At 41.7% G+C, this 23,218-nt stretch overlaps 1 protein-coding gene and 1 long non-coding RNA gene across 2 annotated transcripts; one reads left to right on the top strand and one right to left on the bottom strand.

Moving 5' to 3' along the window:
* Window positions 1–3,181: 3,181 nt before the first annotated feature.
* On the bottom strand, window positions 3,182–12,120 carry LOC108271010 (tropomyosin alpha-1 chain). Its single transcript, XM_017478157.1, has 10 exons — window positions 11,860–12,120; window positions 11,005–11,130; window positions 6,343–6,476; window positions 5,504–5,621; window positions 5,319–5,389; window positions 4,481–4,556; window positions 4,336–4,398; window positions 4,010–4,079; window positions 3,662–3,740; window positions 3,182–3,486 (listed from the first exon to the last, which is right to left on the bottom strand). Exons 1-10 carry the CDS (start codon window positions 11,971–11,973, stop codon window positions 3,483–3,485), a joined length of 855 nt encoding a protein of 284 aa, XP_017333646.1. The 5' UTR covers window positions 11,974–12,120; the 3' UTR covers window positions 3,182–3,482.
* LOC124628547 (uncharacterized) lies at window positions 8,417–12,047 on the top strand. The gene is made up of 2 exons (XR_006983122.2): window positions 8,417–11,281; window positions 11,703–12,047. It is a non-coding gene; the product is annotated as an uncharacterized LOC124628547 (long non-coding RNA).
* Window positions 12,121–23,218: the final 11,098 nt, after the last annotated feature.

The raw sequence follows: 23,218 nt of genomic DNA, 5'->3' as shown, positions 1-23,218 counted from the left end.
AAACGTAGCACACGTTCGTACTCGTGTGTTATAAATAACTACAAACAAAACAGACCTCGCATATAGGAATCGTTTATATCACTTTTATTGCCGTGGTTACTGTCTTAGGTTTAACATTTCAGGCTGCGAAAATCAAGTGTCAATAAAATCCTGATGTATTTCAGTGCGAGTTACAGTATAAACACAGTGAAGAGCGATGCAGAGTCACTTTAGACAATATTACAGCAGCAGCAGCCTGTAAACACATTAGTAATAATAATAAACAGCTCCGATTTATTCTGTAGTCATTTTAATATCTGTAATAAAAACAAATGCAGCAGTAAGTAGGCTTTTTCATAAGATTCTCTTCAGTCTTCATTTTCTTCACCTCGTTATCGTGCACAGTATGATCACAAGCCCTGTGCGGACGGGATTAGTTTCTCTTAGTTCGTCTGGGTGACATCTGTAATAACCTTTCTTTTATTAATTTAGTTTTATTTTATAAAACTCTCATATCCAGATGTCTACACGTGATCATACTGTACTGTGTGTCGTTCTATATGAACATCCTTTATACCGTTTCTTTTTAGTAACGCTTACTTTTCCAGCCTTTTGTCGCCCCCGTCCCGACTTTTTTGAGATGTGTTGCGGCCATCAAATTCAGGACGACCTTATCTTTTCCTGAAAACGGTTCTATTGCGAATAACACGTGGCTTTATGAGATTGGCAAATCGCTGCGTTCTGTTTTTATTGACGTTTCACACAGCGTCCCAACCTTTTTGGAATCGGGGTTGTGATATAATGATATATGGGGAGGAAGGCCCGTCTCAGCACATGGTAGATTTGACGTTTGTCTTGACGTTACGCGATCGGATTTCATAGATCGTTTTCCGCTGGAGGAAGGAAAGGCTGACGCACCTGAACGGCTGTTTCAAACCTTTCAGTCGTGTAGTGTGCTAACCAAACTTATAAACATACCTCCAAGGATTAGATATTTTAGGAATGTAGGTTCTACAGCAGCGCCGAGCAACCCTCTTCTTTGAGATCCACCTTCCCGCAGGTTTCACCTCCAGTCAAAATCTAACACACCTCTTTTAGTTGATCAAGGTGATGATTAGATGGTCCAGTGGGCACCATTAGGGTTGGAGATAAAGTCTTCCGGAAGGTAGATCTCCGGGAACAGGGTTGGTGACCACCGTTCTAGAGTAATGACGCACGTGATCAGTCGGTACTTCGTTGCTGTCCGGGACGTGTCGAGAGGCGCTTTCGCGTTCACACTTCAAACGTGATGCGGTCATACGCATCCGACCTCCTCCGAATGCGTCCTTGAGATGGCTTTGACCCCGTTTACACCTTTACTTAACGCTGACCGCTGACGATCTGATCACCCAGGAGACGTGTTAACGAACGGGGACTTCGTTTTGGTTCTGGTTTGGTTCATCTCAGCCCCCGTCCGGTCACTGTTCTGTTACCTAATGCGCGCACCTGTTCCATGTTAAGCCCTTCGTTAATCCGTCTACGTATGTATGTGTCGGAAAGATCGTATTTAACGAGTCGAACGCACGTGAACGCCACAAGAAAGTCGTGATTACGAGCGGGGAAACTCGGGATTTTCTTCGAGCTCAGAGTCAGAGGCGTGTCAGTATGAAAACACGGTGGAATCGGCGGATGGAAAGTCTGTAGCTGACGGGAAACTTGTTGAGATTCTGAGGATTTACTCGTGTCAGAAGCTGATTTCGGTTATTGCTGTGTTTGGTTCTGTATATGCAGCACCGTTATCGAAACACACGCACACTGGTTAACATTTCAGCACCTACAGGAGAGAAATGGTGTGATCTGCGACATTGCACGGGGATTTGGTTTACAGATTTATTCTGGCCCTCAGTATTTTTACGACAAACTTTACAGCGGGCGTGTTCTCCCCGTGCTGCGCGGGTTTCCTCCGGGTACTCCGGTTTCCTCCCCCAGTCCAAACACATGCATGGTAGGCTGATCGGCGTGTCCAAAGTGTCCGTAGTGTATGAATGGGTGTGTGAGTGTGTGTGATTGTGCCCTGTGATGGATTAGCACCCTGTCCAGGGTGTACCCCGCCTCGTTCCCCATGCTCCCTGGGATAGACTCCAGGTTCCCCCGTGACCCTGAAAAGGAGTAAGCGGTATAGAAGACGGATGGATGGATGGAAGTTTACAGCGGCTTCGTGAATTGATTAAAAACATCAAACACAATTTAAAACACACCCGAGGCACATTGTTCATCGTTTTCTAGAAGTAGAGTTTAAAAACCTTGCTGTATTTTTTTTTGTAGTTAATTAAGAGAAGGTGCACCGCCATCTCGCTCCAAACCGAAGTGACCCGAACGCACCTGACGTCGTAATTACGACTTCCTGACTCGTAAATACGAACTTCCCAGGAGGACTTGAACGCACAGGTATAACCTGCCGTTGCTTAGGTTGTTTTTTTTAGTTTTATTTACGACGGGAATCTGTATCATTAAGACTTGAGCCTTGAATGATTAAGGACAGAGATATAAGTGCTCGTGCGTTTATTTCTAGAAAACGTAAAGCTGCCGGATATTTTGATTTACACGAATGTGCATAAAATGCATGGATTCGTGTAGCCGTGGCGATTTTAACAGCCGCTTTAATCGGCGTTCAGGATCACGCCGTTCTGATGTCTTGGTTTTTGGGAAGTATTAACATGTATACGCATGCTAGATTAATTAAACACGGTGAGCATCAGCGATCAAAACACTTTTTCCCCCCCGACACGAGAAGCCTCATCAGATCCAAAACCGAAGCGATTCGGTCCGTAACGTTCTCACCGACATGGCCGATCAGATCGTCTCAAATCCACTTCCTAATGTAAACTTACTCCAGTCCGGACAGGGCTATAGAGCGTTGCTCCAGCATTAAAAACACAGTTTTAAATCCCTGTAACGTAAATGTTCCAGGATAAATGACATTTTAGTCGGCGTTCAGTGCTAAAGTGAGCTCGTGTGAAAGCACTTGGTTTTCCTGAAGCTGATGATGGAGGCGGTCTGATGAGAAAAGAGAGATAGAGAGAGAGAGACGGAGCGAAAGACAAAAAGACAGATGTTAGTAAATACACGGCATCATCCTTCCCCTCAATTACAGTGTGAACTGGAAATGCGTGCGGATCAAATGTCAAACCAAAGCCAGAAATAAACCAAACAGAGCAGGAGGTAGTGAGAAGAGCCTTTCCAGATTTAATTCAAGCTCCTCAGGAATAAATTAGAGACATAAGAAAAGACTAAGACAAACTAAGAGAAACTGAGTGAGTGGGAAGCTTTACACGGATGAAATGAAGTTTTATTATTTTACAGAAAGCAAAACCACTCAAAAGTTCTGTACAGCAGATGGAATAACCGATCGCCATGGATGGAGGAAAGCAGTGAGAGAAAACAGGGAAGGAAGGAGAAACGTAGAAGGACAGAAGTGTGAAGTGAAGCGACTCGGCCGGAGCAGGGACCAGGGATGAGATCGTTTATCTACGTGGACGAGAGAGAAAAAGAAAATGATGAAGGATAAAATAAAATTAAAAAAAAAAAAAAGCAGCGTGCAAAGGGAACGATTCATTGGTATGTACGTGAAAAGTACAAAAATAAATAAATAAAATGCTTTATGCTACAATTTCATCTGTAACTTCCTTATCGAAATATTTACATGGAGGTCATGTCATTCAGGGCGTGGTCGAGCTCCTCGCTGATGGCTTTGAACTTGAGTTTCTGAGCATACAGCTCATCTACACGAGCCGATCAGGAAACGGAGCGAAGGATTGTGGGTGATGGGAATGGTGATAATGCAAAAAACAGACACAGACAGACAGACAGACAGACAAAACGAGTGGGGACAGAGAGAAATAAAAAGAGGTTGAAGAGATTGGAAGAAAAAAAAAAAGATGAAAAGAAATTGAAAGTAGAAATGCGAATAAGCAGAAAATAAATAAATAAATAAGCGTTTTCTAAATGGAAAAGAAGTGGACGTGAGAGAGGTTTGGGGAAAGTGGCCTACCCTCCAGATCATCGACGGTCTTCTCCAGCTTGGCGACTGATCTCTCGGAGAACTCAGCACGAGTCTCAGCCTAGCAGGAACACACACACACACAGAGTTTAACAGCAACATGCATTTGCATCAATGAATGCTCCTCGACCAGCAGTTCGGGTAAATAAAGATGGAGTCCTGCTCTTTTTAGCATTTTTAATCCCACCAGGACGCAATATGTTGGTTTTTTTAAAATATATAATTTAGTATAAAATTTGTTTCGTTACAGGTGCACTGAAATAACTCATCATAACTGGCTAATTTGTGATGCATCTATATAACAAAAGCAAACACACCTCCTTCAGCTTGTCAGTCAGAACCTTGATCTCTTCCTCATATTTGTCCTCCTTCTGAGAGTACTGTAGACGTAAAGGACAGAAGAAGTGAGTCAGACTACTACCACACACACACACACACACACACACACACACACACACTTACCTTCTCAGCCTGGGCCTCCAGGGACTTCATGAGGTTGGTGACTGTCTTCAGTTCCTCCTCCAGTTCAGAACATTTACTGTAAAATGATTGAAAAATCGACACCAGTATCAGATCAAATCAGTATCAGAACAGCATTAGATCAGTATCAGATCAGTATTAGATCAATAACAGATCAGTATCAGATCAGTATCAAAATCAGAATCAATATCAGATCAGGATTAGATCAGTATCAGATCAGAATTAGATCACTATCAGATCAGATCAGGATTAGATCAGTATCAGATCAGCATTAGATCAGTATCAGATCAGAATTAGATCAGTATCAGATCAGTATCAGATAAGAATTAGATCATTATCAGATCAGTATTAGATCAACATTAGATCAGTATTATATCAGTATCAGATCAGTATTAGATCCACATTAGATCAGTGTCAGATTAGCATTAGATCTGTATCAGATCAGTATCAGATCAGTATTAGATCAGCATTAGATCAGTATCAGATCAGCATCAGATCAGTATTAGATCAGAATTAGATCAGTATCAGATCAGTATCAGATAAGAATTAGATCATTATCAGATCAGTATTAGATCAACATTAGATCAGTATTATATCAGTATCAGATCAGTATTAGATCCACATTAGATCAGTGTCAGATTAGCATTAGATCTGTATCAGATCAGTATCAGATCAGTATTAGATCAGCATTAGATCAATATCAGATCAGCATCAGATCGGTATTAGATCAGTCTTAGATCAGCATTATATCAATATCAGATCAGTATCAGCTCAGTATTAGATCAGTATCAGATCAGTATCAGATCAGAACAGTTCTTACCCCTCGTTCAGCTCAGCTCTCTCCTCTGTACGCTCCAACTCACTCTCAACGATCACCAACTTACGAGCCACCTACACCACACACACACACACACACACACACACACACAGAGTATAGGATGAGGGAGAATCAGTAAAGTACATTAAAGAGTAAAGAGAGAATGTGGGGGCAGGAAGCTCGCTCACCTCCTCGTATTTGCGATCGGCGTCCTCAGCGATGTTTTTGGCCTCCTTCAGCTGGATCTCCTGCACTTCCATCTTCTCCTCGTCCTTCAGAGCCCTGTTCTCAATCACCTTCATGCCTCTGAGAGACACAGAAATGACATGAATTATTAGAACCTTTCCTCGTTTAGAGAACGTACGCTCTCTCCTAACGTTTCACGCGACATCACACTGTTCAATGGCCGCCATTTTGAGGACGGGTTAGAAGACACCAACATTAGCTTTATCCGCTGTGCAGGAAGCTCAAAGGTTGGATTTGGAACAAAACATTGTTCTCTTTACCATCTTTAACAATCACAATTCTTTATTTTTAGGCTTCCAGTAAATTCTCAATTCCCTATTAAATCTCCACGAACAGACAAGATTACATACGCTGCGTTACCTAGCTAGCGATGCTACATTACAGGACATGTTTTGCTAACATTAGCATAAGTTAGTCGGTTAGCTGACATTAGCTTCCTTTTCCTAAAACGGCAGAGTTTCTTTGTTTTGTTTTGTTTTTCCCTCGAGTTTTGAGCTCTTAAAGTCTTTCGAGAACAGGGACAGGGTGTGTATATGAGATAAATAAATATCAGAAAAACACTTTAGTACAAATTTGGTACGTTTTCGCCAAGTTTAAAGGAATTAGCAATTCAGGGAAACGTACCTAAGAGATCACATTTGTCGGGGGAAAAAAAATGTTTTTGCTGTATTTCGCACCTTAAGCCAGAAATTCTGTTCCGAATACCGTGACCACGTCAGAAACATCACGTGACTGGAACGTTTTATCATGCAGATATACGGCACCCGGTGAAAACACACACCTCTCGCTCTCATCAGCAGCCTTCTCGGCCTCCTCCAGCTTCTGCAGAGCGGTGGCCAGACGCTCCTGAGCGCGATCCAACTCCTCCTCAACCAGCTGGATACGTCTGTTCAGGGAAGCCACGTCTGCCTCAGCCTGCACACGCGACACAACACACAAGCTCAAACACTCGCACTTACAGTACAGCGTACACACCGGCAAAATCGTTAGAGCCGGACACGTCACGTGTACGGCGTAAACAGAGCGACTGGATTATTCTCCAATAACAGCAGGTCACGTGTTTTATTCCTCTTACACCACAGCTATTTGTGGAGAGTCAGCAAAACTAGTTTTAGGTTATGTTGTATGTTATATCAGCTGTAAACAATCGTTCCCTCACAAAACACGTCAGCTTTTTTCACTCTCTCTCTCTCAATGGAACTTAATAACACACACACACACAAAAAAAAGTTTGTTTTGTTTCTTTCCTCTGTCCTGAAGATGTCGGAATGTTACCGAGTGACTTCTGACGCTGGAGACGCCATCCATCGACGTTAAATGAACACTTCCTAACAGAGCGGCGATGACACGGGTTTTACTCACACCTCTTTTTTACACAAATAAAAGAAATGCTCTTCTTTCAGAATTGTATTCCTTTAGTTTCCTATAAGACGTTCATCATTAAAAAGGACCGAAAGATAAACGTTAAATACTTCAACAATCTAATTATTTTAATGAATTCTTTGCATGCAGAAGTAAAAGTACCAAACTGCACTGTTCCTCGTCATTGGGGTGTGACGGTACCATCAACGAGACATCATTTGTACCTTTAGTTATATATATTTTTCCTTTTAAAAATAATTCATGCCACTTAATTGGACCTTGTTTATTTTCTGATTGGCTGAAAAGTGAAAGTCAGGACTACATGTGACAGAAATCCATCCATCCATCCATCCGTCTTCTATACCGCTTAGCCTTTTCAGGGTCACGGGGAACATGGAACCTATCCCAGGGAGCATGGGGCACGAGGCGGGGTACACCCTGGACAGGGTGCCGATCCGTGGCAGGGCACACTCACATACACACTCACACACACTTTCATACACTACGGACACTTTAGACACGCCGATCAGACTACCGTGCATGTGTTTGGACTGGAGGAGGAAACCGGAGTACCCGGAGGAAACCCCCGCAGCACGGGGAGAACATGCATACTCCGCCCACGTATGGGCCACGGTGGGAATCGAACCCCCGACCCTGGAGGTGTGATGTGAATATGCTAACCACCAATGTTAATGATGAATTTAGAGACTTCTGTTGAAATGGTGATTTGTAAATAATGTTTAAATGTGTCATTGGGGATGAAAGTAAAAATCCTAAAGCTAAACCAGAACATCTCCCAAACTACTAAACGTCATCGGAAACGGTTTTCAGTCAGTCAGTCAGTCAGTCAGTCGCGTGACGAAATGTGAGGTCGTGCTTGTTTAGAGCGAAACACATTTCTTCCTTCTCACGTGTGAATATCCCACACTTTCAGAAACGTTCAAGCGACGGGATGTGGAGATTTAAAAACTGTCCCAGTAATTCTGACACATCTCTAAATGCCCACAGCGCACGAGGTCTTTCAGGTACCGAAGCTGCGGGACGCTTAATGGTACCACAACAGAGCTGAGGAAAAGTATGGGTACTACTAATGACCAGACCCTACACAAATGCATGCTGCAGTGCACTGTGTGTGTGTGCGCGCGCGCGAGTAAATTATTATTATTATTATTATTATTATTATTATTATTATGAGACGCTAATCCACGCGCATCCTGCAGTAAGGAGTGCGCGGTCAGGAGATTCAGTAGATTGCTAATGCGCTTTAAACGGATTTAACGGCGCCGCCTCTTCTCTCGGCCTTACCGACGCGCGCGCTGCTCTCTCCGCCTCGAGCTCCGCCTGTAGTCTCGCGCTCTTATTTTGCGTTTCGTCAATCAGCTCTTGTAGAGATTTGATTTTCTTTTTCACGGCCTCGAGGTGCGGGACTGCGGCCATGCTGATCACAGAGCTTCAGGATGGATGGATGATGGGGTGGATGCGTGGATGATTTGAGGCGGGGTGGGTGGGTGTTGGCACTTCACGCGCACCGAGACGCACCGGAAGTTCACCGGCGTCTCCTAGGATACACCCAAACCCGCATACTACCGCAATAAGGCTACTTACATTACAGGCGCAACTATGTGAACACGTTTTTATCGCGATAGTGTGGGATTTATTTGACGTTATTAGTTCCCTGGCGCTGCTGAGACCTGGGATGCCAGATCTTCATAAAATCATCCACACACTCAAAACTCCCACCCTTATGTAACCTGCAGTAATAACAAACAAACAAACAAAACAAAAAACACCACACACACCTAGCTACAGGAAGACATGACACCTGTGATTAATCGTTTTTTTTTGTTTTTTTTTTCCAGATTTTTAGATCAAGTGCATTTATAACACGTCTCCTCTTAAACTGCGCCAACTGCAGCGGTAAAATTATTACTACAAATCTCAACGGAAAGTTGTTTATTTCCGGGGTTTTTGTCCGTTAGCTGAAACTTAGCAACTATGAAGAAGGCTTTAAGCTCCGCCCGCTCGACATGATGACGTCACGAGTCAGCGAAAAGCTTTTTTTGTGAATTATATGTCTTTTTTTTCTGTGTGTTGTTGCACTGTTAAACCTCAGTGTGTATTTTTAAAAACCGTTTTCCCTCAAAATCAAAAATCTAATCAAATCCCTAATTAGGAAGATATTACAGACAGATTTCCCAAACTGTTGATTATTGTTCTATTTACGTTAGATTTCATACTGAAAAATGGCATACATTTTTATACCATATATACAATATCTTGTCTCACAGTGAAATTAACATTTTAATTCTAACATGCAGACTAATTTTATAAACGTAAATTTTTTTATTTTATTTTTACATTTAAATATATACGCATGCATGTTTAATAAGGCTTCATTTTTGCATGAATAAACGTCATTAAAGAAAAGTTTCAATAAAAAAACACTAAGCATATCAACATTTCAGCAGTTGCTGGGTGAAGACTGATTTTGATGTCTCTTGTTTGTTTTTTTGTTTTTTTTATTTACCCGTAGTGTCTTCTCGTCTTAAGAATATTATTATACAAGTCTACATTTTTAACAAAGCGTTATTTAAAAGATTGTTTGTTTTTTATATTGTTTATTGTCATAAGAAGGAAAAGTATGCGTGGAAAAATCATCATATATTCAGAGATATAATCAGAGCCCATTTTGAGACGTGTATTGTAAATAGCCGAATGATTTGATTTAATTAAATAAATAATTTATGTAATTTATGCAAAATTGCAGCCCCCCAAAAAATAATCAATCATCTGATTAAAGGTAGGTTCATTTTGTCGAGTACGGCTGTCAGACGCTGAATATCTGTAGAAAAACATGTTCTACGTTCTAAATCATGCTGGAATGATGGCTCGACTCCAAAGATCTGATTTACTGGTTATTATTATTATTATTATTATTATTATTATTATTATTATTAATGTTAACTGGGTCAGGTTCAGTTACTTTCCAACACAGCAGTGCTGATTATTCAATGAATGAAACACATCTGGATACTATCTAATTGTTAGTATTTAATGTATTATTATAATCTATGATTAGTAGTATTTTTATTATAAAGCTTATATATAGTCTAAACGTCAGTTAATTCAGTAAAGAACTCTTCAGGATTTATTTTGTTCACATCCCACAGTGTGAGCTTTCTGCGTTGCAAAATTATGTTACAAAGAGAGCAATATTAATATCTACTTTAAAGAAATAGATCTATTGATATTTCTTCTTTTTATTTGTTGAAAGTATCATTTGTAATTTCTTATTAAGTATTATTCTGGCACTTTATTATACACATACAACGAAATGGAAGAAGAACCGTAAGCGTAAACATTTTAAAATGAACATAGATGAGAATCTGGAGACTATTTAACTCCACTCCATGTTACCAAAAGTAATATGTACTCTTGCTTGCATTTAGTTATTAGTTTTTTGATTAATTGATTGATCGATCGATTGATTGATTAATTTGCAGCAGCACCATCTAGTGGTTAATATTTGAACGCTCTCACTCTGCTCACATGAACAGCCTTCATTGCTGTCCTTAAACTCAGTCTGAATGATTACTGACATATTCATCAAATGATGTGGGTTTTTTTTTTTTTTAATTAAAAAAAAAATGTGCTAAACTAAACCTAACGAATGCGTGTTACTGAAATTCATCTGCGTCTGAAATAGTCTCTCCTTCAGGCAGGGGAAGAACGGTGAAACGCTAGACGTCGCCTACACATATTTCGACCTCATGGCTTTTAGGGGCTCGTACCTGCTGTTACCTTATACAGCCCTGCTCTAAATTTAACTCTTACTGACATGCATATAGAGCTGCGGCGTGCTATTTATATAGAAACACATTTAATGTCACTGTGAAATTGGTGTCAGGCTCCATTACACACTGAAAGGAATCATTCCCTTTATAATAGTTCAGTATGGCGGTGTAAACAGGGGTTTATTGTCTGTGCGCACGTACTGAAAATACACACTTTTCCTTTTTTCTCTCTCTCTCTTTCTCCCAGTCCTAAATAGAGTACATGCGAGCGCAGCTATACGACTCACATCGGCGGCTTTCTTGTCGGCCACTTCCAGTTTCTCCTGAGCATCCTTCACGGCCTCGCAGTACTTGTCCAGCTCGTCCTCGGTTCCTTTGAGTTTCTTCTGCAAGGCGACCAGGTCATCCTCCAGCTGAGAGAGAGAGAGAGAGAGAGAGAGAGAGAGAGAGAGGAAGAAAAAGGAAAAGGAAAGAAATGAGAGACGGGGTTAAAATACAAGAATACAAAGTGGGTTCGAAGATCTGTCAGAGTCTGTGTGAGGCTAACATCGAAAATACAAAAAGGTACTAAGGTTCTCTTTCGGTGCGGGGGGCAGAGGGGCGGGGGAGGGAGGGGTGCAGTACCTTTATGTTGTTCACCTTTAATACACCTTTAAATCTTTCACCTGGGTATAGTCACGTTTAAAAAAAAATAAAGAGATTTATAATTGGATCGGATCGTTCCGTTCGGACCGAGACTCGAAGCGCTTGTAGAAAACTTGAACTTTTTTTTTTCTTCTAGCTTTCTAATGTTGTTCTACTGGCTTTTTCTTATTATCTGTCCACTTTGGAATAATGTGAATGGATGTTGGAACATATTTCACTTTTTGTAGCTTTAATTCGCAGCTGAACAACGTCCCCCCACCCCCAAAGCCCCCCCAAAAGGCAAGTAATTCACGATGAATTAATGATTAATTGATGATTATGTTCATTTTTTCTTAAACAGTTCTGGCTTTCTCACATGGCTTCTCCTCTGATCTCTGCCTAAATGTTAAGCCATCATCATCATCATCAACTTCATCTCTAACCGATCACACTTCCATGAAACACTTTTAAACTCTACCCCCCCCCATCTCTATTTTAATATCCACACAGAAACCGACCGCCTTGGTTCTGTCCTCCGATGCCTTCTTGTCTCCCTCAGACTGCTCTGCTCTGTCCAAGGCGTTCTCCTTGTCGAGCTTCAGCATCTGCATCTTCTTCTTGATGGCATCCATGGCTGCTTATTGTCCTGGTGGCAGACAGAAAGAAATAACGGAGAGGAGGCGAAGAGCGTCTGCGCCGAACCGAATGCTGACCTGGAGTGCGAGCTCAGAGTCTCAAGCAGCTGACAAATATGTGCTTTGGCCTGAAGAGTTCTGAAGGACACCCGATACTTTCCCTGAGCGCCGATCCCACTGGCTGACGCCTTGCCTCGCCTCTTTTTTTAAGGCGCTCATCTGTAATTCGCTGTGCAAAGACATTTGACCGTCCATATGGCTAAATATGGGATTCACGGCTCAGGACATTCCCTCACCCCAAGACGTCTTTGTCCTACTTTCTATCCATAAAACACACACGTTGTTGCCTTACTATCCTTGTGAGGACCTTCCAGTGATATAATTATTAACGCAGCTGATTAACGATTAACACTACACCTAAATCTAACGCTTCAACCTTCAACTCAGGAACCAAAAGGAAAACTTTCAGCTCTTTTTGTTTTGTTTTTTTTAAATAAAAGCTGCATTTTTCCGTTGTTGTAAAAGCAGTTTTCCTCATGAGGACTTAGCCGTAAGGTCCAAACTGTCCCGTTTTCCTGTCCTCAACCAGGATATAAAAACATACCACGTCGTTCGATCACGTTGGGGAGAAAAAAAAAAGAAGAAGCAAATAATCAAAGTTTAAAGAAGATCCGGAGCTGGATCCACAGCAGCGCGTCGCCGTCACTGCTCGTCTTTCCCATCGGAACATTTCCTAAATATAATCATGACTTTATGATAATTATCGGTGCGTGTAAATATTTTCGGGCTCACGGTCACAAAATAGAAGTCCATTTGTTCCCAGATTAATGCTTTCGATATTTTTTTTTTCTTTGACCCGTTCCGGGGAGCAGAACGTTCGGGTCCAAACCTTCTCCTTCGGAGAAAAGTCTCCTGTATGATTCCCTTTTTTCAACACTTCGCTCATGTTTTTATTTCAGCCAACGATCGGCGGTCCTGCTCCAGGACACGATCAGTCTCAAACACAGACACACCACGTCCGCTTTACCGTTCACGTGTGATGTGATTCACACGTTTTTCATGTCACTGTGACTACGTTTACATGGACAGCAGTAATCTAATTATTGACCTTACTCTGAGTAAGATAATAATGTGATTAAGGTGTTTACACGAGTCGCTTTTAGAATACTCCCGTCATGTTCCCGTTTTACATGTTATAGAACATAATCAGATTAACAACCCGCGTCATTACGTCACCGCGCCACGCTGTCCGACGTCCCTCCAGAATTTCACGTATCGACATACAGTTCGTCTTCGTTATGGGACCGTATATAGTTTTGCGTGTTTTTATTTATTTATTTATTTTTACGAACGCTTTAAGTGCAGTTAATTATTTGTCATGCTGTACGTGCTAATAGACGACTGCTTGAAGCGGTGGGTGTGTCCCAAATCGCGTAGTTACCGTCTATATAGTAGCCGAGATACATGTATTTTTCCCCCACTACAGGCCTATAGTAGGAAAGTACGCGATTTGGGACACAGCCGAACTCTCTTGTTCGCCGTAAAACGTAAAACTGCCGTGTGAGATCGTGTCCTGTCGCAAAATGCGGTGAAAACTCTCACACGACGCTCATAATGTGATTAAGGTCTTTACATGTCACTACTACACGTCCATAATGCGACTGACTAGAACAGGAGTACTCCACATGTCTTAATTAGATTAGTGCTTACTTCGATTATGACATTAATTAGATTAAGGCAAGTAAAAATTGCTGTTTACATGGTAGCTTCTTAATTGTAGCTTCTTAAAGTGGATTATTGTTGTCCATGTAAACGCAGCTTGTGTGAGTAATATGTGAGCAGACGTACGTAAGAAACACGTGATGCTGCATTTCATGTTCATTAATCCATCCTCAGTAAGTGCTTTATCCTGGTCCCTGTAGATCACTGTAATGGTAAATGGTCTGCACTTATATATATTTTTAAAACCTTAGCGCTTTACACGGTGTCTCATTCACCCATTCACACTCACACACCGATGGTAGCAGAGCTGCCATGCAAGGCGCTAGCTTGCCTTCGGGAGCAATTCGGGGTTCAGTGTCTCGCCCGAGGACACTTCGGCATCGTGGAGTCACGTGGGCCGGGAATCGAACCTCCAACCTTACGATTAGTGGACGACCCGGTCTACCACCTGATCCACAGCCGCCCCATGTGGACTGTAGGTCACTGTAGATCTGGAGTCCCTGTATTAGACACACAAATGGTTCTTCATGGCAGTGCCACAAGGAACCATGTTATCATACGTTCTCTAAAAAAAACTTAATTAGAGCTTTTGCAACCAAAGTAAGGTTCTTACAGTAAGAATGATGCCAGGAGAACCTTTTCCAGTCCCACAGTGAACCGTACAGGGTTCACTTTAACCCGTTCAGGGATGATAACTTGAAGAACCGATACACTACTCTGGAGAATGTATAATGAAACATAAAGAACTTCTTAAATCTCCAAAGAACCATTTCGCTCAACTCAAGAACCCTATACGATGAAAAATCGTTCTTGACGAAGAAGAACCTACGGTGCTTTAAAGAACCCCTGAAGAACCTTTATTTTTAAGACTGTAGTGGGCAGTTTAGAGGCACCAATCCGCCTAACTGGCATGTCTCTGTGAGGCGGGAGGAAACCGGAGAACGCGGAGGAAGCCCACACGTGAAGGAATCCACACAGACAGGAATCCGAGTTGAACCGTGGAATGCCGTGAAATCGTGCACGTGCACTCGGGACGAAACGGAAAAGTACGCGCACGACTACCACGTGGGAAAAGTTTGTGAAGCGTCTAAAGATGTGAATTTAACGTGACGTTTACGTGATGATAAAACACAGCTCAAGGTGTTTTTGGACAATTCTACGAATTTAAAATATCGATCCATGAAATGTTGTTGCTCAATAAGATCAAAACATATGCAACATACAGTATATAAGCTATTTTATACACGTAAGCAATGTTTTTTTTTTTTTTTTTTGCAAGTGTACGTTATAAAGTTAATGGATGTTGGATAATATTTCCCTTTTTGTAGCTTTATTGAACAACGTCCAATAAAGGTAGGTCATTACTGGTTTAATGAATGATTCATGATTACGTAATAAATGATCATTGTGTTGTTGTGTTGTTTTGTTTCTGCCCCCCCCCCCCCCCCCCCATCTCCTCATTTTTCTTGTCCTGTGATTGGTTGATTATCCTAATGTGTTCGCCTGTTCTGCATAAATCCTCGGATTATTTACATCCTCTCGTTTCTGTCTATCACTGTCGAAGTCTTATCGTGTATTCGTGTCTCGTTAAGTTTTTCCTACGGCCTCATTTCCTGCTTCTGAGTTTCCCGGTTTTGACCCTCGCTCTGGTTTCCATGTCTTGATGTCTAGATTATCATCCTGTTACGATCTCTACCCATGTTTGGACCTGGATCGCCTCTTGATCGATACCTCACGGTTCTACCTCATCCAACCTGACGATACAGATGAATTACTGAATCACAGCAGGAAAGTTCAGCTGAGCTCCATTCCTGATTTAAATCGCACATTATACTCGAAGAAGGCCGTTCTGACATTCTCCAGAGTTCACCGTGATGCTGTTAAGATGTAAATCGGGCAACGACGCGTTGTTGTACGTCTTCTGTCTGAGAACTGGGCCCCAAATGCAATGACAGATCTTCAGAGAAACAGCGAGTGTGACACGACACGAGGCTTTCACACCAGGCTTTTACTGACGCTAACCTGCGGAAACGCAGCCAGAAATCCGATCTCTGCAGCTGGCCGTCTGTAAAACACTGAACGTTACTGAGGATTATCACACTGCCGTCAAGATTAATACAGCAAACGGAAACAAACAAGCAAACAAATCTAAACACGATTTCACCATCTTTCCATTTAACATGGATTAAATGTTCATTTTTGTTGGATTTCATCTTAAAATCGTTATCATCACTAAATAACGTTGTCCAATAGAGCAGAAAGTGTTTGGACGGAGAGAGGATGAAAGAAAGTGGTTTTAATTTAGTGTCTCTTCGTCTTTTTTTTTTTTTTTTCCATGTCCAATTGGGTTCTTACGTTACCCAAGGGAGTTATTTTTACTTGAACCCTCCTAACCCCGACCACCTGCCCCTCCGTTCCAGCCGTTTCAGAGCCGGAGCTGCGCTAACAAAACTGAACCACGGCCCTCGCGCATTTGGCTTCTCTCCCTAAGCGAGTTTTTAAAGTTAAAGTTAAAGATATTCTTCTTTTGCTGTAGCAGTTATGTGATCGGACCTTACAGGATTTCTTCAGACCGCTCTGAACGGACGGTGTAAAAGTCATTAAATGAAATCGATAGAACACTAGCATGTGGATATATCTTCATCGGGGCCTTTTTTTCTAGATAAAACTCACTCGGACGTCTGTGCTGTTAATCGTGATAACGCCACGTTCACCACACGCTACACCACTGTGTTCTGCATTATATTTAACGTCTTGTGTTGTATTTATTGGTGTCGGGTGTGTGGGCGCTGCCGTCTCTGACTTATGTAATGTCACACCAAGGCCTCGGAGGACGCTCCTTCGCCATTTACGTCACCAAGCTTTTTAATCCCATTTTTTGACTTGCGCTTAAACTGCTTGGATATGAATTTTCTTTTCTTTTCACATCCGATATTTAAACGAGGTATTCCGAGGTATTCCGAGGTATTCCGAGGCATCCGATATTTAAACAAAAACCTGATATCTGGACATTTCAGTCATAGTGGAAAAAACAGAAATCTCTTCCTTTCTACAGCCTCAGTGATGGTGGTCATTTTTGCCGAGAATCAGATATGGGTCAGGTCTTACGGATATATAAACAGACGGGACAATAATATTCAGATCTTTGTCAAAATTTCGTTATTGTTCATCAAGATCCACAATGTAGAGTTAAATCAGCAGCTAAACAACAACAACAACAACAACAACAACAGCAACCCAAAACGGATGATTCATTTTGTTTCTCTCTTCGCCCCTGTCCATCAAGATCCACAGTGTAAACACAGCCTCAGAGTTCTGTAAGTGCAAACACACACACACACACACACACACACACACAAACTCTAACATGAAGTCCTGCTAATCCTAGAAAAGCTTTGGGTTTATAAATGGGATCAAGTGACATTCAACTTTCACTGAAATCTTCAGTCACGTCAACGCTGTAATAAATTAACCCCAGCACAATCCTGTATGTGTATGTGTGTTTATTGGACCGAACAGAACCAACGTAAAGGCATGTTTGCATATAGATGAAACGATAATTAGACCAAAATAGAACCACAAATTCATACATTTACTCTTAATAATGTCGAGTTCAGTTGGATCTATTAAAAACCTCACCTTATTTTGTCTCAGCGTGTACAGTATTTTAGCTGAAAACCTGGCTGCCTCTGCCAGGAGGTTAAAACTTGACTGTAGCATTCTACAACATCACTACAAGCCCAAAACAACAACATTATCATTTTAATACTCATTAAATAAAACATTTTTGTTAATGTAAGGCTACTACTACTACTACTACTACTACTACTAATAATAATAATAATAATTAAAGCTGCAAGCAGCATTTAAAGGGCCCAAGCACCAAAGGCGCAGCAAGCACAATGCGGAGCCTGAATAGCACAAAGAGGAGAAACAGAATGTACATGAATGAATATAAGACAGGTTCAGAAGCACAGCTGAGAAGAAGACTGAACAGGAAATGAACAGAACAGAGGTATTTATTTGCATGCCAAGCGGTTGAAGGATTACTGCAACGCTGAGCCACAAAACAAAAGGAAACCAAAGACAAAACATTACACAAACTTTTAAGAACTTGCATCACAGAGGAATCAAACTCAGGACCTTTAGAATGAATGCTTGTGCTTCATCACAGTGCGCCGCACGTGTAACGCCACTGAAAAAAACTATTTGGGGCAATGTTTTCAAAAGTTATGCTTTTAGAAATAAACCCTTATATCTCTAGAACACTAGGTGGCGTTGTGTTCAAATTTTTCACGTACCTAGAGGACATACTATGAATGATCCCTATAACATTTTGTGTCGATATGTCAAATATTTTAACAGATATTACAATATGTGGCAAATTTGTAAATGGCGGACAGGTGGTTTGTCCGATCCTGGCAAAATTGGTATCCACGGATTCGCCATGACCAGTGAATCCGGAGACACCAAGATAATGATTGAAAATAATTTACTGTCAAAGTATTCAAGAGTTATAAGCAAAAATGCTCATTTTTCAACTCTCATGACCTGTAGATGGCGCTGTTCTCAAATTCGGCATGGACGCTCGGATCATGATACGCTGCTTCGTTAATTCTGATAAAAGTCTGGCTGAGATACAGCCTCTGATCCAATTTTGGGTCAACATTGTTAAATTTGGGACATCATAACTTCTGAATAAATATAAGTATCATAATTCTGTTCAGTTCCTTTTGTGCGGCTCTGTCCACCGATCATCTGACCCGATTTTGGTAAGAATTGGAAAAAAACTGAACGAGGAGTAGTGAAAAAAACTGAATGTTGTACATTTCAAAATGGTGACTACTGAAATGGGTGGAGTCTTAATGTAAGCTATGGACTGTGATCAGCATGAGTTGAGTAGTCTGATGAACTCAACTTCTTTTCCCTAGGACAAAGTGTTCAACAATTCTAACCATTTGAAAAGTGAATATTTGAACTAGTGGTGGCGCTATAGAGTTGGTCCTAGAGACGCCATCATTGGTCCAGATAGTATTCATGGTCATATCTATGAGTGTACCAAATTTCATCATTTTCCTACGTACGGTTCATAGGGCTGCCATAGACTCCCAGTGGGGAAGAGGAAGAATAATAATAAGAACTAACGAATACAACAGGTGCCCATGTACCTTTGGTGCCTGGCACCAAGTACGTAAATGTTTGTATTTAATAGTTTGTTTAACGTTCACTCTCGATGGCAAATGCACTTTCTCATGACGTCGTTATTGTAAGACTGACGCTGCGTCTCAATTCGCCCACTATCCGTCTCTAAATAGATTACACCGAGCGTGTCCCAAATCAAAGTATGTTGAAACGGGTATCTCAAAGGCACCCGGCTGGTTTAATATTTCGACGTGTGGATCCGTGGACACCTTTTCTGCTCATATTACCCACAACGCCTTGCACGAGGGAGGGAGGAGGAGTTTTATGACGGTTTGCTTCGGGGATATTCAACCTGCAAACGTGGTGGATGAGCATAGCGTCGGTGACGTGTCTTCAGTATTTAAGTGTAAGAACCTAAAAGAAAGGTGGAAACATAAATCAAGGGAATGATCATTTAAGTTATATACAGTGCTGTGAAAAAGTATTTGCCCCATGCTGATTTCTTCTGTTTTTGTTTATATCTCATACTAAATTGTTTTAGATCTTCAGAAGAAATACAACATAAACCGAGGGCAACCTGAGTGAACACACTATACAGTTTTTATTGATTTATTTCATTTTATTGAAGCAAAAAAAGTTATACAACATCTATCACCAGTGTGAAAATTGCCCCTTAAATTTAAAATCTGGTCGTTCTGCCTTTAGCAGCAGTAACTGCAACCAAACGCTTCTGATCACTGGAGATCAGTCTTTCACTTACTTCTAGGACTTGGACTTACTCCTACGCTTTGGATCATTGTCTTGCTGCATAATCCAGTTACGCTTGAGTTTCAATTTAAAGACTGAAGATCGGACGTTCTCCTTTAGGATTTTCTGGTAGAGAGCAGAATTCATGTTTCTCTCAATTACTGCACGCTGTCCAGGCCCTGAAGCAGCAGAGCATCCCCACACCATCACACTTCCTCCACCATGCTGGACTGAAGGTATGATGTTCTTTTTGTGGAATTCTGTGTTTGGTTTACTCCAGATGTAACGGGACTCCCGTCTTCTCAACAGTTCCACTTTCCACTCATCAGTCCACAGAACATTCTTCCAAAAGGTTTGAGCATCATCAGGGTGTGTTTTGGTGAAATTGAGATGAGCTTTAATGTTCTTCTGGGTCAGCAGTGGTTTTCACCTCACCACTCTTCCATGGAGCCATTTCCCCCGGGGTCTTTCTGATAGTGGAGTCATGAACACGGACCTTTATTGATGTTAGAGAGGCCTGTAGGTCCTTTGATGATGTCCTTGGCTCTTGTGTGACTTCCCGGATGAGTCGTCGCTGTGCTCTTGGAGGAATTTTAGAAGATCTGACACTTCTAGGAAGCTTCACTACTGTGCTGAGTTTTTCCATGTGGAGATGACGCCTCTCGCTGTGGTTCTTTGGAGTCCCAGAGCCTTTGAAATAGCTTTGTAACCCTTCCCAGACTGATGTATTTCATTCACTGTCTTCCTCATCATTTCTGGAATTTCTTTCAACTTTGGCATAGTGTGTTACTGGGTAAAACCTTTTAACCAACTTCCTGCTGTTGAAAAAGTTCTATGTAAGTGTAGATGTGATTGAACAGGGTTTGCAGTAATCAGGTCTGGTTGTGTCTCGTCCAGCTGAACCCCATCATGTACGCACTTTCATAGATTTTCGGAATTAGTACCTACGGGGACAAATACATTTTCACACAGGCCCAGTTGTTATTGGATAACTTTTTTTACTTCGACAAATAACACAATTTAAAAACTGCATTTTGTGTTCACGCAGGTCGCCTTTGTTTTATTTTAGATTCTGTTTTAACTTCTGAAACCATTTAGTACGAGTTTTACACAAAAACTGAAGAAATCAGGATGGGGCAAATACTTTTTCACAGCACTGTATGTATAAATTATATAAGGAATAATGAATGAAGAAGAGCTGAAATGTAACGTGGGGGTCGTTTACGGCGACAGGGTTGAATTGGGACACAGCCTGAAAGCTTCTGTTTAGCGGAATGCATGTTATATAAGTGACCGAACATTCAAAAAAATAATTTCCTATTTTAATTTTCTCATTCGAGAATGTTGAACTTAAACCCGTTTGTTGTAGTTGAACCCAGACTTTTAATAGAAGGGGACGGGTATAAAAACTTTCGACTTGCAGAACACTTTAATTACGCACCTAATTAATTAAAAGCTTTAATTATCTTAATAAAGGTTTTAAAAAGGGACGTCACGTATATCGATCGTCAACAATGGAATCTCCTGCTTGCGTAAAATTCCATGACTCGATGCAAAGCGGTGCGTTAATGACGCTTTATTCTCCTGCATGTTAAACGTTTCAGCTGTTCCTGCTTGAAATAATAAATCATTTACATTTTTAAAAAATCAACCGTTCGAGCGTTGAAAAATGAGAACGTCTGTAAGCTTGTTCTCAGTACCGACGTCTCGATCGATGAGGAAGTAGATGAAGCATGTAGATGAATGGTTATTAAATGGACGGTAATTTTCACAAGGCTGAAATTAGCCGGCTCCTGACTCTGCTCGTGCCTGATATAACTGCACGGTTCTGCTGACTCACACATTCCAGCTAACCGGCTAAAGTTCCTGCCTCACATTACTGCTACAGCTCCACGCTAATCCACTTCCACAGGCCGGGGATCGTGTACAGGTTCAGATAGAAATGTCCAGTGGGAATTTCGCTCTAAATCCACTCACAGGTTTACGAGTAAATATTTTTAGAACGGTCAGTAAATGAATCTTTTTTTTTTTTTTTTTCAGAACAATAAAGTGAGCACACGGTCCTGAAAACACTTCGAGAGAAGAATCCACTTCACCGACAGAAATGTTTTTTTCTGTCTGGTCCTTTGGCGGATGCTTTAAAAATTAAAAATCAGAGAAGGCCCTCTTGTGGAGAACGCCATGACAGGTGTGATCATTAACCTGCACAAGTCATGTCATGGATGTAAAAACAACAACAACAACAACAACAACAACAACAACATAAAAGTACGTAAAAACACAATCAGAACGAAATGTTCAAGTTTGACAAAAATAAGACCAATGTTCATACACCGCCCCACCAAACAACCTCTTGGAACGCCATGGCAACCACCTATGACAATCAGCTGGAATACCGTAGCAACCACCTAGCGACTGTAACTAAACTTGCTTGGGACATTATACTCGCTGGACCTTGATGATATGAAATTTGCAATCTTTCGCTCGTTCTTTCAGAATGTTTGGGGTAAAAAGAGGACGGGATACATGGAACGCACCGCATGATATGATGAGGGATCAACGGGCCTCATTTATTGAGCTGGATACGAACGGATTTATTTGTAAATAAATAAAGAATTATCTGTGTGAGCGTTTACACGAGAAATTTGGTATGCATATAAATCCTGTAAATTCAAGTGAACGGTCAGTTCTCGAGGTTGACGTGTTGGAAGCAGGAAAAATGGGCGAGTGTAAGGATCTGAGTGACTTTGATAAGGGCTAGATTGTGATGTCTAGACGTCTGGGTCAGAGCTTCTCCAGAACAGCAGGTCTTGTGGGGTGTTCCCGGTATGCAGTGGTTAATACCTACCAAAAGTGGTCCAAGGAAGGAGAAGCGGTGAACCGGTGACAGGGTCATGGGTGAAGGCTAGCCCGTCTGATCCGATCCCACAGAAGAGCTACTGCAGCACAAACTTCTGAAAAAGTTCATGCTGGTTCTGATAGAAAGGAGTCAGAACACACAGAGCATCACAGCTTGCTGCGTATGGAGCTGCGTAGCTGCAGAGCGGTCAGAGTGTCCATGATGACCCCCTGTACACCACCGAAATCTCCTACCGTGGGCACGTGAGCATCAGAACTGGACCATGGAAGAAGGTGTCCTGGTCTGATGAATCACATTTTCTTTTACATAATGCGGACGGCGTGTGTGTGTATGTGTGGCTTACCTGGGGAAGAGATGTCACCAGGGTGCACCATGGGAAGAAGGCGAGCTGGTGGAGGCAGTGTGATGCTCTGGGCAATGTTCTAGTGGGAAACCTTGGGTCCAGGCGTTCATGTGGATGTTACTTTGACACGTACCACCAACCTAAACACTGCTGCAGACCGAGTACACGCCTTCATGGTGACGGTGTTCACTAACTGCAGTGACCTCTTTCTCCCTGACACACTGCAGACATCGTTCAGGAACGGTTTGAGGAACATAAAGAGTTCAAGGTGTCGACTCGGCCTCCGAATTCCCCAGATCTCGATCCGAACCAGCGTCCGTGGGATGCCCTGGACAAACAAGTCCGATCCATGGAGGTCCCACCTCACAACTTACAGGACTTAAAGGATCTGCTGCTAACGTCTTGTTACCAGATACCACAGCACACCT

Source organism: Ictalurus punctatus, chromosome 10 (genome assembly GCF_001660625.3).
Source record: "Ictalurus punctatus breed USDA103 chromosome 10, Coco_2.0, whole genome shotgun sequence".
Classification (NCBI taxonomy): domain Eukaryota; kingdom Metazoa; phylum Chordata; class Actinopteri; order Siluriformes; family Ictaluridae; genus Ictalurus; species Ictalurus punctatus.
The sequence above is the reverse complement of the archived record's forward strand: the minus strand, read 5'-3'. Positions and strand labels throughout refer to the sequence as shown.